Genomic DNA, 23,385 nt, shown 5'->3' on the forward strand with positions numbered 1-23,385 from the left:
TTGTTAATTACATAAATCCATTAAGAATATTTAAATATATTTAGAATAAAGAGGAATTCATCATATCTTTATATCTGCGAATAGGCTCATTTTCAGTATCAGAAAGTTGATTATTTGCCTAAAATTGGTGAAAACATAGGACTAAAAACTGTAACTCCTGGATTTGGAGGAATTTCAGAAAGTAACATGCCCCCTCTTTAGCTCCCATAAACACAAAATGCCAGTACAATCAATACAGTCTCTTTAGTTAAAATTTTTTCCTGGCAGAGCCTCTAGTTTACCAATTTCTTTTTCCTTGTGATTATTAAACCTAGAATTACTTTTAATTTATTTTCAGAGAATATTTGGCAGCTGAAGTTTTGTAGTTGACCTCTCTTAGGTTGAACTAAACTTTAGCACCAGATTAACATATCATTTAACTTTATACATCTTTTACTCATGGTGCAATTATTCAGCACCACTGTGGGAAAACCTGAGGGAAATATGAAGATGAATTAATCACAGTGAAAAGTAAAACATTTTACTTAAAACAAGGAGACAAATGCTAATGTATTCTAGAGGTGGGAGCAATCATTTCAGGAAAGAATAAAAGTTCTCTCAATGTTAACAGTGCAAAAATAATATGGATGTGGAAATAGGTTAAGGAGAGAAGGGAGGAGATAGAATTAAAAGAGAGCATAGAAGCAGTAATCTCCTCATATTCCATGGTCGAAATTTAAGCTGCAAATAAGCAGACAGAAGACCAGAGGATCTTTCTCTAGAGAAACTGGATAACAACAGAGAAGACACTAATACCTGGAGAGTTCCCTCCCCACACATTGTAGGAGGCAGAACACCCAAAAACTCAGTGACTCAAGACAGGTAGATTTTTATTTTTCTTTCATGAAAGAAGAGTCATAAGGGCATTTAGGGTGGTCAGCAGCTCCGCCCAATATGGTCAGCCAGGAACCAGGTCCCTTTCCTCCTTGTTGTTTCCACACCCCGTGGGGTGCTGTTCTCAGCATGGCAGAAGTTGGCTAACCAGTAGTCTGTCAACATTTCAATCCTTATCATTGGGAAAGAAGAAGTGAAGAGCAAAGAGCTTCCTTTCAAAGAACATGACCAGGAAGTTGCACCCATTGGGAGGTTGCTCCAAGGGAGGCTCCATCTGAGAAGCCATGTGTCCTGCTGATATTTAAAATGGTGCAAGCGGTTCTGTTCCTTAATATAAACAAGGAAGTTAACGCAGGAAAACAATTAGCAGTCTCTGTTATAACCACATTTTAATTTAAAAAGGCTCACCTCACTATCACACTGCAAATAAGTCTAGTGTCAGCAAAATTTGTTCGTAGACACAGAACTTTAAATGAGATTATTCAGATCTCACTCTTAAAAAAGAACAACTGACAAATGATCACAAAGGTCTGCAGGTAGCAAAACAACTCTTCTCTATTACAAATAGCTCCATGGAGACAAGAATGAATCTAGGTGGAAAGAATTAGATACTATTTTTAAAGAAAGAAAAAAAAAAGGAAAATCTTTTTGAAAATGTTATGAAATGTTCTTAAAAGAAATTTAAAAATTCAACAAAAGAGTTGGAATATAAAGCCAAGGAAGTCTGGCAGAAAGGTTCATGGGAACAAGAAGGGAGCTGATAAGCATCTCATGTCTCTGAACATTGGAACAATTTTAATAGACTGCAGAATATATTGGAGCAAAATTTATTGGAGCATTTAAGAGGCATTAGAAATAGAAATACAGAAAACTAAACAAGCAAACAAACAACCTCCCTAGGAGCACTATCACATCAGAATAGAACAAAAGAATGTTGTAAAAAAAAAAAAAAAAGAAAACATGTTCACAGAGCACTACTTGGTTTAATGCATTCGTAACATGTAAAAGTTATTGATTTACCTAAAATTGTGCAATAACTACATTGGAAGAAAGAGGGAGAAAAAGCAGAAATTTAAATTAGAAGATGATAAAATCTTTGTAATCAATAGATAAACTGATGATTCAAGAGAAAAGTAGAAAAAATAAATTATCTAAAAAATATGGTGATAAATACAAGGGAAAAAATGCCGCAAGAGGTGACAGTGGTCCTCTGGGACTAGGGAAAAGGAATTGTGGGTCTGCTTAGTACACAAATTTGTTAAACATACATATATTTTAAATTCATTTTAAAGATAAAGTTGTAGGTCAAGAAATAGTTGCACTGAGTTTATAATTTATAGAATTATGTACAAAAATTAAAAGTATAAATGTTAAATTTAAACTTAAAATGGAAGTCAAGAAATGGAAAATGTAATGAAGTTGAACTATTTAAACCCACCTTTATTATTTCAATATTGGTTTGTGTATACATGTATTTATTTTAGGTAATTTTTGAAAGGCATTTAGATAAAAGAATAAATTAAAGAATGGAGGAATAATTTATATCAGTGTGAAAAATCAGTCTCTGTAATGCTTCTTTATATTCATAGAGAATGGTAAGGAAGACAACATGGAGGATTGACGTTTAAAAGCCTCAACTATTTCTTCTGTACAACTAAAGTATGAGGCTTGAGGTAGATAATTCTTCATCTGAGTATGTTAATAATATGAAAATATAAGCATACTTAGCTCTTCAATTCTAACCCAGTAATAAAACGATGTGGAAAGTGATTTTTCAGATAGTGGGAATCTTAATTTCATTTATGAAAATGGGAAAAATCTTTTCTTTCCCAACTGATCCCAATATCCAAACCAATTTCTCTATATCAGTAAAATATTCTTAAACACAACTACAAAAATCTAGCAAGGATTTCTATGTATATAATGCATATAAAACACGAACTACCTAATTATCTGGTAATCAGTGAACTCATTAATGAGTGTAATTGCATGCAGTATGCCCTGATACTCTACTGTATCAAATACAAATTAGGTTTTTATCCTATTCTACACAAAACATTGTACTATAGTTTTTAAAAAAAACACAATACAAGAATGTAATATAAATATTAAATGATACAAGTGATAATAAAATAGAAAATTAATTCAACTAGCACATAACAAAATAAAAAAACAAGGTCATGTTTTTAAAATTGTTTCTTAATAAATGACACCTTTCAGAGTGAGGTTTGTTGGTAAGGAAGGCAGATGGAGGAGAACAGTTGGTCTTGCAGGTGGTGAAGGTGAGTGAGATTTAGTAAGAGCCAGTGAGTGAAATAGCAATTGCCAGATATTTATCCACATCTAACCCCAAAGAACTGGTCAACTTCCTCTCTTCCAGTCCCTGCTGATGTTGGAAGTAGATAGAGAGAACCATTGCAGGGAGACACGGACATAAACAAAATGGACATTTGTTTGGGTTTCCTTTCCTTACGATTATACAGCTCCTGCTAACATGAGATATTCTGGCAATTCAAATTTTTAATGAAATGATACATCACCCCCACTTCATATGGCAATAGTGACTAGTTTTGCAAATGTTTTAAAATTTATTTAAAATTTTTGGTATAAAATATCCAGGCTCCTTTCCCTCCTCTTACTCAAACCCTGAATGAGTAGCAGGTTAAACAAATTCCCCTTGTAAATTCTCATATGGCTTTTCTAAGCCTTCTTGTATCACCCACATTCCTTACAGTAACTACCACTTTCTTAAGCTATATATTCGGTAAATAATGTGAAGATGGTAGTTATAACATATAAGGTATTTAAGCAACGAGAGCAGGTGATGATGTAATTCTATTGCAGAATGTCTGAAGTATCCCGAGGCTCATGTTACATCCTCATACCACAACCAAAAAAAAGAGAATCAATATTTGTTACAGTGGTTTGACTTCTTGGTGAATTTTAGTTGTTTTATAGGCAGTGTTAGCAAATATTCACTTTGTGAGAATTCAGATAACAAGAGATGCCAGAAAAAGTGCAGAGTCCAATGAGAGAAAGAAAATTAAATAGCTCACTCTAAAAAAATGAAGGGAATTGAGTTAAAGACAACAAAAGCAAACTTTTGTACAAGTCTGATAGAGAAAAATGAGAGATTTGAGTAGGGAAAAAGTGATAGATTGAAAGCAGTTTGACAGAGAGCCATAGAGAAAAGGCAACTGAAGAAGAGGCCCTCTGTGCTCTGCCCATGTTTTGACCCCGGAGGTTACCGTCAACAAGCCCCATAGTGCCGTTGGCTCTATGTCTGTGTGATGGTGACCCCAGTTCTTGGGAGTCTGCCCAGCTAGACCGTAGTGTGCGTCAGTTGTGCTTGGGAGTCAATGTTGCCAGAGCAAGTCTTCACCAATGAGAAGAGGGATTATACCCCAGGTCCTTGTACTTGGTAAGACAACTTGGAGGTGTTCCATGTGCTCTCAGAAGGTGGTCAGCCTGATTGAGCTTCTGTCAGCAGCAGCAGTGATCTCCTCAATAACGCTCCCTCTTTAAGCTGTCCTTCCTTCCCCTTCTTCCTACCCACCCACTCAGTCACAGAGCTTCCTGGGCCCACCTCCTAAGGAAATTAGTTACCCACAAATCCTTGTCTCAGGGGAAACCCAAAATAAACACCATACAAAAGGAATTCCTAGCAACAGGAGCAGGTAATAGCTTTTAAGACCATGGATAGATACCTTCCATTTTAAGCAAGTTTCTCTAATAGTTCAAGCCCCTCTGTGGTGTCACCAACCCTGCTTTACACCGTTAACCTCATTGCAGTATATTTGGGGTAATTAAACAAAAGAAGACAATATTCCTCATAGTTCTATATACAAAAAAGAAATGAGACAACCAAAGGATCTGAGATTAGAATAAGAGAGCAATTTCAAAGGAAGCAAAGTTGGAGGAATTCGTTGAGTGGAAGGAATAAAGCCTCCAGAATACCATAAGATATAAAAGTGATTGAGATACAATTTCTCCTCAGGTGGGTTAGTTGCTCAAGCCTTTTAAGGAAAATGAGGACCAGATCAGATGGAAGACGTGGGAATGCACAGGTGGCTGCCACATGGGCTTCACATTCATCCCTCTTTCAGAGTTTGTTCTCTGAGGATGGAATAAGTCGGTCAGACACAAACATAAATCCTCTTTGTGTAAGGCAAAAGTCAAGAGGGAGTTTTGATGTGGCAGAGACCAAGTGCACAGGGACTTATTAAAGGGCATAACTCCCTTCAAATATGAGAGAATAGACAAGGGTTTTGGGGTGTGTTGACATGTAATCTAAATACTGAGGACCTGAGTGATTTGCACATGTGGAACTGTGGAGTAAAGGCAAGCTAGGGAAATATATTGTTGTGAACCCAAGTCCATATTCAAGGCCCAATAGATTAAAACAAATGGGTTTAAATGGGACCATTTCACAGAGTCCTAATGACCATAAAGACAAAATATGGTTTGATATGGTTTTTTAATTGAAAAAAGTACACTCTGCATCTAAAAAGCGAAAATCTGAGCCACAAGAAGATCTATAATCTCAAAGCACTAAAAATTAGCAAATTATCCTTTCTAGATATCTATTATGATGAGTTTGGGGCCAAAGGGATGGTAGAGTTGTTAAACCAAAGTGATCCATGTTGAATTGAAGGTACCAAGGTACCTTTTTCTCTCTCTTCGGGAAAAATAGAAACAATTCAATTGGATTTCCTCTCCTTATCTATCTGTAGCTCCAGGAGTTCAATCTCCAAGGACAATTTATACACCTCCAGAGCCATTTTCACATCTGCCACATTTGAGAGACACCGCGTGATGTTTCTGCCTGCTAGAACTCGCTCACAGCCATCAGGGACCTCCTGAAAGAGAGAGAGGTGGTGAGAGGCTTCTCTCCAGATCATAAGCAGGGTGCATCCTGACAATGGCAGGACTATACGATCAGGTCCAAGACCAACCTCAGGACTAGTGGGTGAGCAGGGAAGCCAGAAAACATCTTGGGTCCCACCATAGTCTTCCCCGGAGAGATATAGATCTGTTCTGAGACAGCTCCCCAGAAGGCCTCTTTGGGGACAGAGGCTGTTTCTGCTAGCCATCCAGAAATTGAACACAGTATATTATGCAGGCTAGAAAGGAAAGTTAAGGATCAGTATTCCCAGTTCTATGAGAACTTCCTCTCCCTAACGGGGCTCACTTTTGCCTGTTCTCAAGTGAGAATAGGAAAACTTGCCACCATAACCGACCAGAGTGCTTCAAGGCAAAAAGAGAGAGCTCCTTTGAATGACTCAGAAATGATCAGAACTGATCCTTGCTGGCTGGGAACAGAGCTTTGGGGCAGTACCCTTTTTAGGGTTGGATAGCACAGGAACTTCCTTCAATTGTGCCACTTACCCACTCACACTTGGGCACCTCTGGGTACCAGGTTCTGTCCTCTGAGCAGGTGATACTTTGGGGACCGACCACACCATAGCCAGAATCACACCGGATGGTGACATTTTCAGATTCAATATACTGTTGCTTATCCACAGACAGCTTTCCATGTTCTATCTCTGGTTTCAGACATAGAGCTACAACGAAAGCACAGTGTTAAGCAATCAGTAAATACAAGAAAAAAGATATGATAACTGGTTTTTTGTTATGCAAATGAACTACATGTCGGTGCTTCCAGTTGTTTTATCTTTCTTTCATTTTGATAGCAATAATATCAGTTGACACTGTTATTGAGCACAGGCTCATGTCAGACTTCAGGGCTAAGCATTTTATGTGATTATCTCTTTTAAGTCTCACTTGGCTCTATGCAGTGTGCATTGTTATTATTCCCATTTTATCTAGGACAAAATGAGATACAGAGAGTTTAAGACACTTGTGCAAGGATACAATATTTTTAAATAACACGACAGGGTATAAAAAAGGCTCATGACCCAAGATTCTCAGCTTTCAAAGCTACTATCCCTTGTAACTTGATCTCTACAAGACACTATTGTCTTCCTGTGTGCAATGGAGACAGTGGTGAAAAATAATTTCTGGAGTTGTTGATAGCAAAGTCATATTAAAACCTGTGTGCATGTGAAAATCAGGCCCAATCTTGACTCCTTTTGTCCCCACAACAAGTTAGCAAACTTGGAGTCCCCCCCACACGCCCTGCACCAGGTTCCCATGGAAATACCTGTCACTCCCTGATGTTTGGAGCTGACCCAAGTGAGCCTGTATTCACGCCAGAGTATGTTTGCATGAAAATTTTGCTACAGGTCACAGCTACCCTCAGAGAAAATGTACCATGTGTAGACCATTTCCAGAAATATACAAGAAAGTGGGAATGGGGCTGCCTCAAGGAAGCTGAATTTTGTAACTGGGAGAAAGTAGGAAAGATGAATGTGTTTGTATGTCCTTTGTAGTTTTTGTTTTGAGTGCCGTCTGAATATAGTAATTATGTAAAGTAAATCAAATCAAATGTTTTCATGCTGCCTCTGGCAGGAAAGAAACTACTCTCAATCCTTTCACGACAGTTCCACCCACTTAGCCATGGGCTGAAAGGGGAGCTGAGTTACCTTTACATTGTGGGGCTTCATGTGACCAGCGCGAAGAACTGCAGGAGAGTGTGGCCTGTCCATGCAGCATGTATCCTTTGTCACATTCATATTTAACCTTATTAACAATGGATAAGTATGAGCTAATTTTTTCATAATGTCCGTTGGCGATGATAGGAGGATAATGGCAACCTTGGTGGTAAGACATAAAGTGAGAGAGCTTGAGCTTGTAGAATGTAAAAAATAATACATTTCAGAATCTGCATGGTTTGTAGGCGGCTTTGTCCTGTCCTGCCATCTTCTCTGCCGGCAGGATCACTGAGCCAAACCACGCACCTGTGCTGCCCTCCTGTAAGCCACAGGCTGAGGAACCATCATAGGCCCTTGTTTGACACATAGTGGTTATTTCCATTATCCTCAAAGTATAACTGGAATAGACAAAATTGGTCATTGGCACAACCCCCATATGGGGTAAGAGCTATCATATCAAAGAAGGTCAAGTAGAAGCCATTGATATGACACGGAACCCTCCCTCTTAAAACAAAGAAAGTAAATTTTAAAAATATATCCTATACCAAAAGGTAGGAGGAAAGGGAAAAATTAGTGCCACTCTTAAAGAACTAAAGATGCAAGGGTGGTCATCCTCAGCATATCGCTATTTATTTCACTAGGCTGTGTACTACAAAAATTAGAATTGTGGAGAATTATAGTAGACTATTGAAAACTCAACGTTTTAGCTCTTATTGCAGCCACTGTACCAGGTTGGTATCTTTGCTGAACAGACTAATGTGTCTTTAGGTAAATGAAGCCACTAACTTAGCAAAGGCCTTCTTTCTCATACTATCAGGAGGAAGTTCAGAAACAGTTTGCATACACATGGAAGGGTCAATATCGTGTATTTGCAGTTTTAGCCCTGGGCTATGATGATTCAACTGCCCCTGTCATGATAGAGTCTGAAGTTGTCATGAGCATTTGGAAATGCACAGAATATCATATTGATCCAGTATATCAATGGCATCATGTTAATTCTACTGAATGAGCAAGAAGATGCTAGTATGATGTGAGACAACAGAATTTATATATATTGATCTCTGCTCTCTGCCCTCTGTCCTCATTTCCTCGCTCAGAGCTCCTAACACCCTTGTAATTTCCTATGTGATAAGAGCACTAGGAGTATTTTTTGTTCTAATGAGGCGACTCTGGGTGAGTTCCTGGATGGGGGCTGGTCTTCAGAAAGAGCAAGCCCTGAGTAGAAGTTTAGAATATTCAGCCCCTTTACCCATCTTCTAGAGAGAGGCTGGAAACAGAATTAGTAATTGATCATGCCAACGTGAGGACGCCTCCATAAAATCCCAATAGTTGTGGTTTTAGAGAGCTTCCAGGTGGGTGAACACCTTCCAGGTGGGGAGGATGAAGCACCCCAACTCCACGGGCACAGAGGCTCTATGCTTAGGACCTCGCTTTATGTATCTCTTCATATGACTGCTCATCAGTATCCTTTATCACATCCTTTAAAAAACTGGTAAACATAAGTAAGTGTTTCCCTGAGTTCTGTGATCCACTCTAACAAATTCATCAAGGCCAAAGAGGGGGTCATGGGAAACTCTGATTTGTAGCCAAGTTGGACAGACATTAGGGGTAACCTAGGGACCTACTACTTGTGATTGGGATGAAATGGGATGGGAGCAGTCTTGTGGGAGTGAGCCCTTACCCTGTGGGATGTGACACTACCTCCAGGTAGATAGTTTCACGATTAAGTTAAATTGTAGGACACCCAGTTGATGTCATGAGAATTGCATGGTGTGGGGAAAACCACCCACACATTTGGTCATCAGAAGTGTTGTCAGTGTTTGGTGTGAGAAGTAAAGGAGACATAGGAGAAACACAGGATGAAAACGGAAAAACGGGGTTTTCCCAATTCATACAATGATGCTCCAGAGTATAGAAGATAACAATTCAGGGGTTTGCCATATCAGTAAAATAGTTAAAGGTCTGGGGTTCAGGGTGTGCTAGCTATCCTACCTAAACTAATGTCAAATTATTGTAAATTGCACATCCTACAACAAAGATGGAATCACAAATGCCTAGCAGTCCTTTTCAGATTCTAGAAGCAGCATACTCCATACTTGGGGATACTATTTCAACGCACACTCTAAGTGACACAAAAGATTGTGGTTTGAAAGGGTTCTGTGATAGGTCTATTTGGCAGTGAAATCATCCTTCTTGCTTGGCCCTAGGACTTTGCAGAGCCTAGTGTACTGAGGTAGCTATAGTAGGAAAAGATGCAAATGTCAATGGGACGATCACACCATAGACCTTTGAAATACTGAAGCAAAGCCATGCACTGCAGCAGAGAATTATGTACTTTTTGAAATATAATTCCTGGCATGTTACTTGGTCCTGATAGAGACAGCTCCTGACCTTAGGTCATCAAATGACCATGCAGCCAGAATAACTCATCATGAGCTGGGTCTGCCAGACCCGTCACTTTATAAGGTCAGGCAGACAACAATCCATTATGCAATCTCTGTGCATGTGAGATTGAGCATGAGCAAGGCCAGATGGCACAAGGAAGCTGCACAAACAAGGACCCCAGATCTTGCTTGTGCCCATTCGCTATTGCGCTAGTCGTCTCCCTTAGCTCACACTTATGGCTACGTGGGGTATCCATTACAACCAAGTGACAGAAGAGAGGAAAGCCTGACCCTGGTTCACAGGTATATGTGTACAAGCTAAAATGAGTGGAAGCTGTGTTAGAGCCAAATTGGAGATGGTCTCAAAAGTCAGTAGTAAGGGGAAACCTTTCTGATAAGCAGAGCTTTAGGTGGTATATCTGGTCATTCTACTTTTGAAAAAAGAAGTGGCCTAAGGATAGACTAAATTAGGGTTCAAGGCCTGGAATGAATGGGTTGTCTGTCAGAGCACAAGAATACCTGGGGTAGAAGCGGTTGACTTGGACATATGAGAATGGCCAGGAAGTGTGAAGTTTTTAATTTGCATGTTAACACCAGCAAATCACCCCCAATTGAAGAGGCATTAAACAACCAAGTAGAAACAGTGTCTCAGTCAGTTGAAGTCAGCCATGCTTTGTCACTGGCCCCACCAAAGCTTTCACAAAAGGAAAAGGAGCAAACAAATTGGCCTTATGGCATGGATGAAGCACAAGCATCAGCTCAATACCATTCGCTCCTACTCACCAAGGCTGACCAGCCACTGCTGGCAGCCACACAATGCCAAGTCCCTGATGTGACACCATCCCTGACACCACCAAAAAGCCACTTGGTAGCAAGAGGACTATATTGGAGCCCCTTCCACCTGGAAGGGACAGCTATTTATTCTGACAGACTATTATAGACTATAATAGATTATTATTCCAGGTATGGGCTTGCCTTTCCTGCCTTCAGGACTTCACTCCACACTGTTATCTGAGGATTATAGAGTGTTTAAACAATTTGCCTAGGATTCCACTACATACACTTACAAGATCCATTCACAGCAAATGAGGTGTAGTATCAAGACATGGCCATAAAATACACTACTCATATTACAGACTGAGTCACCCAGAACCTGTACACCTGTGAGAATGTTGGAATGGCCTGTTAAAGAATTAGCTCAAGTGCCAGTTGAGAGACAATACTTTACAATGATAGGACTTTACAGTATTAGTTTACAATATCTTCCAGAACACAGTATTCACTTTAAATCAAAGATCAACATTTATACAGCACTGGGCCCCAATAAAATAAAATGCATGGGTCCAGAAACCAAAATATGGAAGCATGAGTAGCCCCACTTATGCATGCTAAGTGACCCACTTGGGGAAATTGTGATTCTAATCCATGAATTCTGGGATCTGCAAATAGAAAAGTCCTGGTAGGTCAAGTGGAAACACTTCTACTAAAAGAGAGATAAGATTTCCAATTTCTAAACTGCACCTGATGCCCAGCCACTTTGGAACTTCTTTGGGCTCCTTCTTGCTCACAAGGTAAGAAAAGGAATCACTGTCCTGGCAGTGGTAATGCTTCCTGATCATCAATAGATATGGTTATGGAAAAGCAATAGGAGAAGGAAGGATTATGTTTAGCACTTAAGTACTCTCGGTGAGAGAGAGGTAGGCATTTCGCACTGAAGGATAGTCTGAAGAAGGGCTTAGAGGCAGCAGAAGAGGGAAGCAAGCTTCAGAGAGAAAGGAAGCAAATTCAGAAAAGTAGGTTCAAATAGATTTGGGTGAGTCTTGTTCTGCAGGTTAAAGCATATGGAACAGAAAGAAGGGAAGAAAAGAGAATAAATACCTAGTAACAGAAGGCAATAACTCAAAAGTCTAACTTTATTAGGCATGGCCTATTTTCACTGATTCAGAAAAGATAAAGAAACCAGGAAGTTTAAGAGAATGGGAACAATCAATGGTGGGGAGAAAGAGGGAGAGAGAGAGGAAAGAAGGAGGAGGAGGAGGAAGAGAAAGAAAGAAGGAAAGAGAGAGAGAAAGAGAGAGAGAGAGAGAGAGAGAGAGAGAGAGAGAGAGAGAGAGAGAGAGAAAGGGCAATCTGGACTAGAGGCTGCATTTTTAAACACATTTATCCACTCCAAGACTCATGCAGAGTGTACAAATTCTTTTACCTAATTCGAAACCTTCCTTTAATAATCTCCATTACTTTTATCAGAAAACTTTTAAAATAATGTAATTCCATAAGCTCTTACCGTGATCACATGTTGGTGTTTCAGGACTCCATGTGCCATCTCCTTGGCATGAAGCTACAAAGTTTTGTGTCTCAGAACATGAATATGAAATCGAGTCTCCATAGAAATAGACACAATTTCTGGCTAAAACTCTTTTTCTCTGTGGAATGATTCTGCCATTCTTCAGCTTTGGCTCTGGGCAACATACCTCTAAAAAATAAGAAGTGAAGCTAATGGTTGGTAAAATCACTATGAGGCGGCCGCTACGGCTAATGACCTCATTTCCAAACCTTTGGAGGAGCTCGCCACAGAGGAGACTGGGCAGACAGCCAAGAGGACCCAAGACAGTTCGAGTCTGCTCTCCCCGCCGCTGACTTGCTAAAGCAGTCCCACCCAGTCATTTCCCTCCAAGTAAATAATTTCATTAGGACCCTCTAAAATGAGAAGTTGGATTAAACCTGCATGAAAATGTAAATTTTCAAAGTGATTCAAGAGCAAGGACATAATATTCATCTCCTCACGGCTTCACTAGGGTTACATCATTATTAAGTTTTCCAATAGCTTACACTTTCCCAATCACGGGAGGAAGAATGGTCTCAAAAGTGTATATCCACCTGACAGCAGACTTACAGAAATAAATTAAATTATTGCTTTGGCCAGGATTTTTCTTTTTTGATGACAAATTTAAGAGAAATAGCTACTCAGATTCTTTCATTTTAATGCAATAAGAACTGATATAGGGATATAATTTTTATTCATTATAGTAGAAATACTTTCAGATAGAACTTGATATTGTTTGATGTAAGAGAAAACATAACAGAATAAAATAAATGCTCTATTCACCATATCAGGAGCTTGACCAGAATAACAGGGTGGTCTTTCAGTGATACTCAAATACTCTCAGCACTCATTTGCTTATGAATTATAATAAAACTACTCAACATTCATGTTTTCTAAATTGTAACAATGTTTATATAATGCTTTAAATTGTAGAAAACACTTTTAAATATTTAATTCATGAATCCAAATTCATATTTTATTAGATTTTATAATAAATTGGATTAATAACATTTCACTTCTGCTTTTTAAATGGTTAAAAAATATCCTTTATTAAATAATTAAATCAATAAGATTATAATGGATAAGATAACTATAATTTAAAGGTATGTTTTTAAACATGTATAAATATTCATTTTTATAAAAAACAATAGTGTCTTACTTATGTGTCATTGTTTTTTATTCATTAAAGAGGTTGCCCAGAGGCCTGTATGAATCAATACTTTGCTATTTAAGTAGTGGCAATAATTTTTGTTAAATATATTTTAATTCAGTCATTTTGTTAAAATCTTTCATTCTATTTCCCCAAAATGAGCCTGAAAAACTGCAAAAAACTTTAAGTCCTAATATGAAATGAATAATATTTCAGTGGGTTGATCTAAACTACCATTTTTTATATTCATGTATTTCACATATTTTTCAAATTCCAATCTATAGAATAAAATTTCCTGTATCCTGGGCTTCAGTGCCTTCACCTCTAAAATGGCAAGGTTCTGATAGATGCATTGAAGGAAGCATTTTCTCCCTCTGGTGTCACTTCCACTGAGGCCCGTTGAATTGCATCCGCCTGTGTCTTAGCCCATCACTCATTCTTTCAAAAAGCGAAGGGACAACTTCTACTAGTGAGACTGGAGAAAGTCTCCTTTCTATCTTACTGAGGCAAGAATACTGGGTCAGGGTCTGTCTTCTAGAGGCAGTCACAAGACCCAGCTCTTTCAGCCACAGTTTCACGCTCAAGAGACATGAGACAAGTCACTTTACAGCTGGTTGAGTTCATGACTCTTTCACAGACTTCCTTCTACCAAGCACCCCAAAGTCTACATTAGGAGTCAGACCTGATGGAGGTCTGACTCTGGCAATAATTAAACTGCATTCTCCATTCTACCATTATTAGTAATGAAGCTAATACTTAATCTGCATAATGTTTGACTTCTGCGTCTTTGTGTCATTTGTTCTGAACTGGAATAAGGTTATAATTTCTCAGCCCCTCACACTCCCAGATTTCTATGGTTTCTTCTGGCAATAATAATTATTATTCTATTGAATTAATATAATTTTAGATTTATATAGGATATAATTGTATTCATTTAAGGTAGAAAATCCTAGCAGATGCTGCACATTTAATACACTAAAAGATTTTTTAAATGGAAACTCACCCTCACATTCTACATATGAGGTCCACCTAAAATTTCTCTGACAAGTCACAGTCGTGGGCTTATCTTTAGCAGGTTTGTAGCCAGGATGGCAGTTGTATTTCAACACAGTCTCAACATCATACACTTCTTCTTTTGTTGGCCTGTGGGAGCCACGCATTTCCCAGGAAGCATGTGGGATATCTGGTAAGTCAGTACAACCATCTGCTCATAAAAGAAGAACAAGGGAAAAGGACATTGTTACTGGGGATATGACATGATAAATGAGCCTGTGCTATCAAAGGGTTCATTCAACCATGAAGCAGCTTGCCATGACTGATGAATCAGCCACACCAGAAAGCATACTGGGACATGCGCCCAAATGTGCACAGCATCAGAGAGGTTCTTACTAAACACTCTACCACCAGGTGGTTTCCGTGTGTCATGCAAACTATCCAAAATGTTAATTCCCCTCCCTCCTCATTGTACTTCAAAAAGTTTAGTTTCTGAATTGACACATTAGGCTTGCTAGGTAGATGTGGCTGGAAAACTGTCCCAGACAAATCTTTCTTATTTCCCAACTGATTGGGGGAAATAAACAAGTTATTCCCCTCACCCAGATGATACCAGGAACTTTATCATTTAAGGGCTCATCAAGAACAAAACAAACTCCAAGCATCTTTTGAGCCTGGACTTGTGTCTTGTCCTCTTTACTCTTTCCTGATACTATTAATTCATATCATGTAGAAATTTAATACAAATATCTGCCACGTTGGATATTTATTACATTTTATCTTCAAACATTTTAAATGGTATATAGAGTAAGGTTTTTTTAAACAGTTTTATTGAGATACAAGTCACATAATATAAAATTCAACCATTTAAAATATACAACAGGTTTTAGTATGGCCACAGAGTTGTGTAACCGTCGCCACTATCCAACATTAGGATATTTTTATCAACCCTGAAAGAAACCCTGCACTCATCAGAAGTCACTCCCTATTTCCATCTCCCTCCCCCCAACCCCGGCTTTGGGAATCACTAACATACTTTCTCTCTATATGGGTTTGCCCATTCTGGACTTTTCAAATAAGTGGAATCATGTATTTTAATATGTTTTGTTTTGTTTTTTATAACAGGTTGCTTTTACTTAGCATAATGTTTTCAAGTTTCCTCCATGTTGTAGAATGTATCAGTACTTCATTCCTATTGCCAAATGATATTCCATTGTATGGATATACCGCTTTTTGTTTATCCATTTTTCAGATGATGGGCATTTGGGTTGTTTGGCTATTATAAATAATGTTTCTGTGAACATTAGCATAAAACTCTGTGTGTGGATATCTGTTTTTATTTCTCTAGGTAGATGCCTAGGAGGGCAATGTTGGGTTATGTGATAACACAAACTTTCGAGGAACTGCCAAAACTCTACTCCAAAATGGCTGCACCATTTTACATTCCCATCAGCCTTGTATGAGGCTTCCTATGTATTCACATCCTCACCAATATTTCTCATTGTTTACCTTTTTATTATAGCCATACTGACAAGTGTAATGTGGTGTCTTACTCTTTCTAGAAGATCACCTTACAAGAGATACTAAAGGAACTTCTCCAGGCTGAAAGCAAGTGACACCAGGTAGTAATTTGAATCCATGCAGAAAAGCAATGAGCACCAGCAAAGGTAATTATGTAGGTAATCAAAAAGACAGTATAATTGTATATTTCTTCTCCTTTCTTCTCTTAACTGACTTAAACAGCAATTGCATAAAACAATATGTATATAATTGCATTATTAAGCCTATATCACACAAAAATGTGATATATTTGACAATAACTGCACAAAAAAGATACGTGGGAACCAAGTTGTATTGGAGTATGGAAATGACACCAAATGGTAACTTGAATCCACGGGAAGACACGAAGAGAATCAGAAATGGTGAAAAGAAGATTACTATAATAAGCTCTATAAATATATACTTTCTCTCCTTTCTTCTCTCAGCTACCTTAAATGATGTGAAACATAAAATTATGTAAAACAATAGTTATAACAATGTACTGTTGGGTTTGTTATATATATATATATATATATATATATATATATATATATATATATATATATATATATATATAAATATATATATAAATAAACATGAAATGTTTTGTTGGATTCTTGGTTGACAGTTTTTTCTTTCTGCACTTTGAATGTGTCCTCACCTTCTTTGTTTCTGATGAGAAGTCAGATGTTACTATTACTGGGCTTTCATTGTGCACAATGTGTTGCTTTTTTTCTTGCTACGTTTAGATTCCCTCTTTAATTTTGGCTTTCAACATTTTGACAATGATGTCTCCAGGTGTGGATCTTTTTTATTCTAAATTCAAAAGGTCAGTAAGGTTGTTGGATGTGTAAATTAATGTGGGTTTTTTTGTTTTTTTTCAAAATTGGGGAAGTTTTGATCCATTATTTTTTCAAATAGTTTTTTTGTTCCTTTCTCTCTCTTCTCCTTCTGAAACTCCCATTATGTAAATGTTGAGGCAATTAAAGGTCCCACATTTCTCTGAGGCTCTATTCATTTTTCTTCATTCTCTGTACTTCAGATTGCATAATCTCAATCAATCTATCTTCAAATTCACCAATTCTTTCTTCTGCCAAATCAAATTTACTGTTGTGTTCTTCTTGCAAATTTTTCATTTTATTTACTGTGCTTTTCAACTCCATAATTGCCTTTTTTTGCATCTAACATCTACCTTTACTTATATTCTCTATTTGATAAGACAATGTCATAATACTTTTCCTTAATTATTTAAATGTCATTTTCCTTAGTTCTTTGATCATATTTATAATTACTGCTTTGAACTTCTTTTCTGTTAAATTCAATGTCTGGGTCCCCTCAAAGGCAATTTCCAGTGTCAGCTTTTTCCTTTGGTATGCATCACTCCTGTTTCTTAGCATGTCTGATAATTTTTTGTTGAAAACTGAATATGTTAGATAGTATATTGTAGCAACTTACGATATTGATTCTCCTTCCTCACCTCCATGACCTGTTGTTATTGTTGTCTCCTAGTTTGCTGATTTATTTGTTTAGTGACTTGAGTGGATTAGTACAGTAAGTCTATTTCCCCCAAATCATGCAATCTCTAATGGAGCTCCCAAGAGATCACAGCCTTGGGCAGGCACACTGTCTTCCTACCACTAGGGATGACTGTGGGGTTTTTTGTTTGTTTGTTTTTCTTTGTTTTTGTTGTTGTTGTTGTTTTATCTCTTTCCCATTAAGCTTTTGGCTAGTTTGTCTCTATTGGTATTATATATAGCTGTTAGCCTCCACTTATTGTTAGCTGATTGCTCTATTGTTTTTGACAACTCGCTGAGGGCATAAATTGTTTCACAATCAGATCCAATTAAAATCAGGTCCTTTGGCAGGGGCAGGGCATTGACAGTCTTTGAGGCTTGCTCCAAATCTCCCCTGGCAGAACCTTTGTGCTATGGATCAGGAGCTGGAGAAAACTGGGGGACTGAATCTTCACCATCTTACCTCAGAATCCTTCCTATGGTGTAATAGCTGTGAAAAGGAAAAAAGGGAGGGGAGGTAGGAACTGGTACTGCCACCAGCTGTGCCTATCACCAAGTATAGATATTTCACAGCCCAGAGCCAGGGAGAATGAGATCTGCTAGTGTCGCTGGCTGTCAAATCTATCCATGATAATTCTTCTGCTCCATGAAGCTGGGGAGGATGGGAGATGGCACTTGACCACCAACCCCACTGGAACAGATCTCCTGAAACTCAGCGTTAGGCAAGAAATGGAGACTGAACTCTTCACCAGATATCCTTACTTGGTCCTTCCTATATAATCGGAGTTGGAGTGGAGGAACAGACACTAATGTCTGGCTGCTGACACCTAAAGCATGGAGCTTTGGAAAATGCTATTGCAAGATGTTCATTAGCAACCAAATCCAGTTTAAACTGCTATTCCACCCCAGTGAGCTGGGGAAGATGGGAATTGCCACTCATGAGTCCACAGAAACAGTTCTCCTGCAAGACTGTTGGGGTCTGGGTACAGACCTATTACAGCTCTAATGTAATGGCCTCCCACTGTTTGTTCCAAGTCCCCATAGATTTTGTTAGATAAATGCTTATCAATTTGTTATAATTCCTTTGGTTAATCTCCAGAGACCTAAAATGGTTGTCTTTGCTAATTATGACCAGTTTAATAGGTTGGATAGAGGGTTCCCCAAGCTCTTTACATCACTATTCCAGAAGTCCTCAGGGTAAAGTTCTTGACATTTCATGAGGCGAAAAGTAAGAGCACAAGGCATAGGTGGCTTCCTCCCATTTCCAGCTATATGGGCAAGTACTTAGCCTCAGTGAATAGATTCCTCATACGTAAAATGAGAATAATAATAGTGCCCACAGTTTTAGGGAGGTAATAATAGTGCCCACAGTTTTGGGGAGGTAATAATAGTGCCCACAGTTTTGGGGAGGATTCATTGTGTAAATTCTTATTATATGCCTAGACTAGTGCCAAGTTATCATTATTACTTTAACATTATTTTTAATAATCCACATGAGTTTATAATTTCAGAATGTCAGTCATAGTTAGTCCATACAATACTTTGGTGCAAGTTAGAAAAAGGCATCTTTGTTCCTCAGAACTCCTTATTGTTTATCTTTCAAAACAACTATTCTAATATGATGATTTTGTTAGAACAGAACAATTTTATATCAACTGCAAGAAAATTGTTGAAAGAAATATGTTAATGCACAATGTTTACAATGTCAATGTCTCCCCATAGGGTTGGAGTGTGCACAACCTGCACAACTGCACGTGGCAGTCTGTTGTGATGTCATGTGATCCTGTACCATGTACTGTGGTCAGTCTTTTTTCCAACAAGAAAAAATATAAAGAAAATTATTGATCTAAATTTAAATTTTTACTGCAATTCATGTGGGTTTACGCATACGTGTATGCCCTCACCAACATTTCTGAATATCTTTATATGCCAAACATTGAAGTTCCTTTATGGTCCATACTTACTGAGCTCACAAATGGGAGGAGGAGGATTCCAGTTGTTATCCTCTCCACAATGGATTAAACTGCTGCCTTTGAGGATAAAACCTTTATTGCACTCAAATACAATAGAGTCTTTGTAGGTATAGGTGGGTCCAAATCCCAAGACTATCTTTCCATATCTAACATGTGGCTGAAGACAGGTGATTTCTGAAGAATCATAAGAAAAGACAAGTGGATTATAAAAGAGAAAGGGCAATAAGGATATTACTGCTATTGCTAATCCAGTTCCAAGTATAACACAAAAGCCTTATACAGTATTTGTCAAGTAGATACGGGGAAAACACTTTTAAATGCATATATATTTTTTTCAACTTTTAAAAGCCTTAGTAAAATGAGGTCCCATCATGCTGGTTCTATTATTAGATGAATCAGCTTATTTTCCAACTTCCTCATTTTCCCAAGAAAAATTAGCCATATATAACCCAGAAGAAACACATTTCTCTAATTCCCCAAATCCTCCCCTTAATGACCTATTTTCCTCAATGATTTTGGTGGTGGGTCAGAGGTCAATGGTAATGGTTTGAAGGTCATGATAATGAGGCATCCAGGGCATCAGAGATCTGCACCCTCACAAAGAACAAACGGCCCATTCCCTTAGCAGACAGTCAAGTCCTGCTACCTTAATTCTTCTACAATCCCTCAACTTCTCTCCAGGCCCATGGCTACAGTTGAAGCAACCTTTACTTATTGACTGGATACAGGTGCCCATGGGTTAAATTTTGTTCCACTTCAAATTGTCGGCCATTCTGCAGCCAGAGTTACCTTTCTAAAATATAACATATTAAATCTGGTTAAAGCCTTTCAATTTCTCCCCTTCACCTTTGTTCTGAACTCCTGAGAGTGAAACATAAGGCCCTTAGTAACTTGCTAACTTTCCAGTCTCAGTCTCTGACATTTCCACCTCCTGTAGTCTAGATTCCAGACATTTTGAACTCTTTGCAATATCATGCTCTCTGATCCCCTGATTTGACTGTGTCCTGTAGGAAGTCAGAATAGTAAGTGATACTGTGTAGGTACCAAGTAGCAAAGGAAGATGCCTTAGATTAGCAATCTAGCAAAATACCACAGTATATCTTCTGGCTCAACTACTGTTAGCTTTGTCCCTTTGTTCCGTTGGTGGTTAGTAGGTTTTGCTTGCCTTGTAAACATCTGTGGTTGATATTACAAGTGCTAACCAACATTTCCAGTTCTGCTTCCTGAACAGAGAAAAGATGATATTCCCCAGTTCCCTTAGGGTATGTAGGGTCTACGCATTACTAGTTTGGGACAAAAGGCTGCAATGTAAAGTGATATGTGATCATTTCCAAGCCAAAGCTCCTAAATGCCGGGGCACAATTTGCTTCCCTCTCTTCCTCTTCTTAAGACATTGTGAAAGTGCATTTTGATATAAGGGTACCACAAAATCAACCTAGATTGTTAAACTGGTTGCTAAATTACCACCTAGAGTCTCTTGGACATTCGGTACACTCAGTATGAACGAGAATCAACTCCTACTTCACAAGGCCAATGAAATATTGGTGCAGTTTGTTACCGTATACTGGTCCAGCATGCGTCAGTATCAGTTGACCAACTAAATGACTTTATCATTGCAATAATTAGTTTGTATTTGAATCATTTCATTTCCCCAATAAATTTACCTTCCTTGCTCTTTTAAACAGAAGAAAAAAATTCAAAGCAGAATTCAACAATTTAATTGCAACTTACTTTTACAAGTAGGAGGGCTGGGGCTCCAGACACCTATTGTTTTATTCTCCACAGTGCAAGCAATGGAAGCTTTGCCTAACATTGAGAAGCCACTGTCACAACTGTAGGTAACAGAAGAGCCATATGTGTAGACATCTTCATTTCCACCAGTGTGCTTCCCATTGCTGATGTCTGGAGGGGCCTGACACTGGGCAACTGGGATGAGTCAGTGAAAAGGAAGAAATAATCAGGGAAGGCATCCTTACAAATTTAACATTCATGATGCAAATTCTAACGGAGGGTACAAAGAGCAGCAAAGATGTACAGGACTTTTATCACCTAACGTGGAATAAGTTTGTAGTCAAATCAGAAAAAAGTACTTACTCACACATTCTGGGAAAGCATCACTCCAGGCAACTGTTTTATCTCGGACCTCACAATAACTAGTGGTTGAGCCAATTAAGATATATCTGAATAAAATAGGATCAAAGATTTTAGTGGAATTCTTCCTATCCTAAATTAAATTGAATAAAAGTGTCTAAACAAATAGAATTGTTACTCAATATTAAAAATGAAGAAATAATGTTTTCTCAGATAACACTTCCCATTGAGCCTCCATTCAGTAAAATTTCTGCAATGAGAAGTGTGTGTTTGTTCATTTGTTCTTTTATTCTGTAATCTACTATTGAGCATCTACTAGGTGTCAGTCATGGAGTTCATCCAGAGCTCAAGCAGGACAATATAGAGTGAAAGATTCATTTGACTGTGTTATGCAGTTTGGATGACAGTCCCAGCTAGATTACTTGCTCCAAACTCTCGTGTTTTGCAGCCTCATTTTGACTGCTAGATAATAATCCTCTCCCATACACTATTAATTCCCTGTTCACAATCCACATTTTTATGCTCTTGTTGAGTTCTAAGCTTGATGCTCTATGTATTATGATAACAGAAAAAAATAGAAAAGCATTGTTAGTATGATGTCAAATTTTACTATCATCAAATTTTACTGCAATATGATTGAACACTAATATAAATGTTATCTTCAGCAACTTAAGAGGCCCTTGAGTTTATTTAATAATAATTCAAAGAAAATGAATCTTTTAATAAGATAAAATACAGTGAAAATTAAGCATTTATTTATTTTTAAACTTACTTAAAATGCAATTTTTCTAACTTAGCCAGGAAAACAAGTGAAAAGTACTGTTTCTAGTTATTCCAATAGGAACATCTCGATGTTCCAACAGCACCATACTTAATGAATTCTTAGCAGCTATTCACAATATTAAGGAAACAGGATAACATAAGAAAATCAAACAAAACAAAACAACAATAATAACAAAAAAGATTAGAGAAAAATGTGAGTTATAGACAATAAAGAAAAGAGAATCAACATTGTGGATACAGAGTCCCAGACAGCAGTTTCCAGGCTCTCGGCCTTGCGTGGGGTGTTGCTGGCTCGGGTAGTGAATGACCATCGACTGTGATTGGTTGGCCATCAGCTGTAACCGGTTAGCCAATTGGCTACTGATGTAACTGCAGAGCTGCATTGATTGGTTGGTTGGTTGGCAGGCAGAGAAGTGAAGGGCGGACTGCCGATGGTGTGGCTACTACTGCATGTGTCTCGCCCATCTGCCAGAGAGAACAGAGTGGTATGGCTCCCCTACCTATGGCTCCCTGCATGTTCCTTTTTGGCCTAGCCATGTCCTGTGTTCTTATGTGGGGAGCGGGACCAGAGGCCCTGCAGGCCGCCCTGCATGACAAACATATACTTAATTGGAGAACCTGAAGAAAGAACACCAAACAGAACAAAATAGCTATTTTAAAATGCATTTCAAGTAAATATTACAAAAGTAAAACAATACATTAATCTACATTTTAAAATTGTATATCACGTAGCAACAACAAAAAAATGAACGAAATGGTTTGTAATCAAAGAGTAGAATTATTAGATTTCTAAAACAAAGAATAATATCTTTGAACGGCCAGACAAAGACCAAGTCACATATAAGAATAAGAATTCCACGGAGGCATAGATGCTTCTCTACAGCAGCATCCACTAGAAAAGGGTTTTTAGCAATATCTATAAAATAATCAAGAAAATAAAGTATGAGCCAAAGACTTTATATCCAGGGGCGGATGGGTGGCTCAGTCTGTAGAGTGCAAGCTCTGGGCAACGGGGTTGCCAGTTCAATTCCCCATGGGACAGCAAGCTGTGCCCTCCACAACTAGAATGAAGTCAATGAACTGCCGCTCAGCTTCTGGGTGTCCAGATGGCTCAATATGTCGGAATGCTGGTGTTGACTCCTCGACTCCCGCAAGAGATGGTGGGCTACGCCCCCTGCAACTAACAACGGCAACTGGACCTGGAGCTA

At 38.3% G+C, this 23,385-nt stretch overlaps 1 protein-coding gene across 6 annotated transcripts in view; it reads right to left on the reverse strand.

Moving 5' to 3' along the window:
* Positions 1-23,385, reverse strand: part of LOC117014779 (C4b-binding protein alpha chain-like) — a 70,745-nt gene that overhangs the window by 31,280 nt on the left and 16,080 nt on the right. For 5 of the 6 annotated variants that reach the window (XM_033092983.1, XM_033092979.1, XM_033092980.1 and 2 more), the window contains exons 5-11: positions 21,398-21,483; positions 21,035-21,229; positions 19,295-19,477; positions 14,288-14,488; positions 12,096-12,284; positions 7,419-7,589; positions 6,262-6,437 (exon numbers count right to left, since the gene is read on the reverse strand). In XM_033092983.1, the coding sequence (XP_032948874.1) occupies positions 6,262-6,437; positions 7,419-7,589; positions 12,096-12,284; positions 14,288-14,488; positions 19,295-19,477; positions 21,035-21,229; positions 21,398-21,483 (1,201 nt within the window). Of the gene's footprint in view, positions 1-5,331; positions 5,733-6,261; positions 6,438-7,418; positions 7,590-12,095; positions 12,285-14,287; positions 14,489-19,294; positions 19,478-21,034; positions 21,230-21,397; positions 21,484-23,385 lie in introns of those variants that run through there. The other variant, XM_033092982.1, reaches the window with a different exon arrangement.

Source organism: Rhinolophus ferrumequinum, chromosome 22 (assembly GCF_004115265.2).
Source record: "Rhinolophus ferrumequinum isolate MPI-CBG mRhiFer1 chromosome 22, mRhiFer1_v1.p, whole genome shotgun sequence".
In the NCBI taxonomy this organism is placed as follows: domain Eukaryota; kingdom Metazoa; phylum Chordata; class Mammalia; order Chiroptera; family Rhinolophidae; genus Rhinolophus; species Rhinolophus ferrumequinum.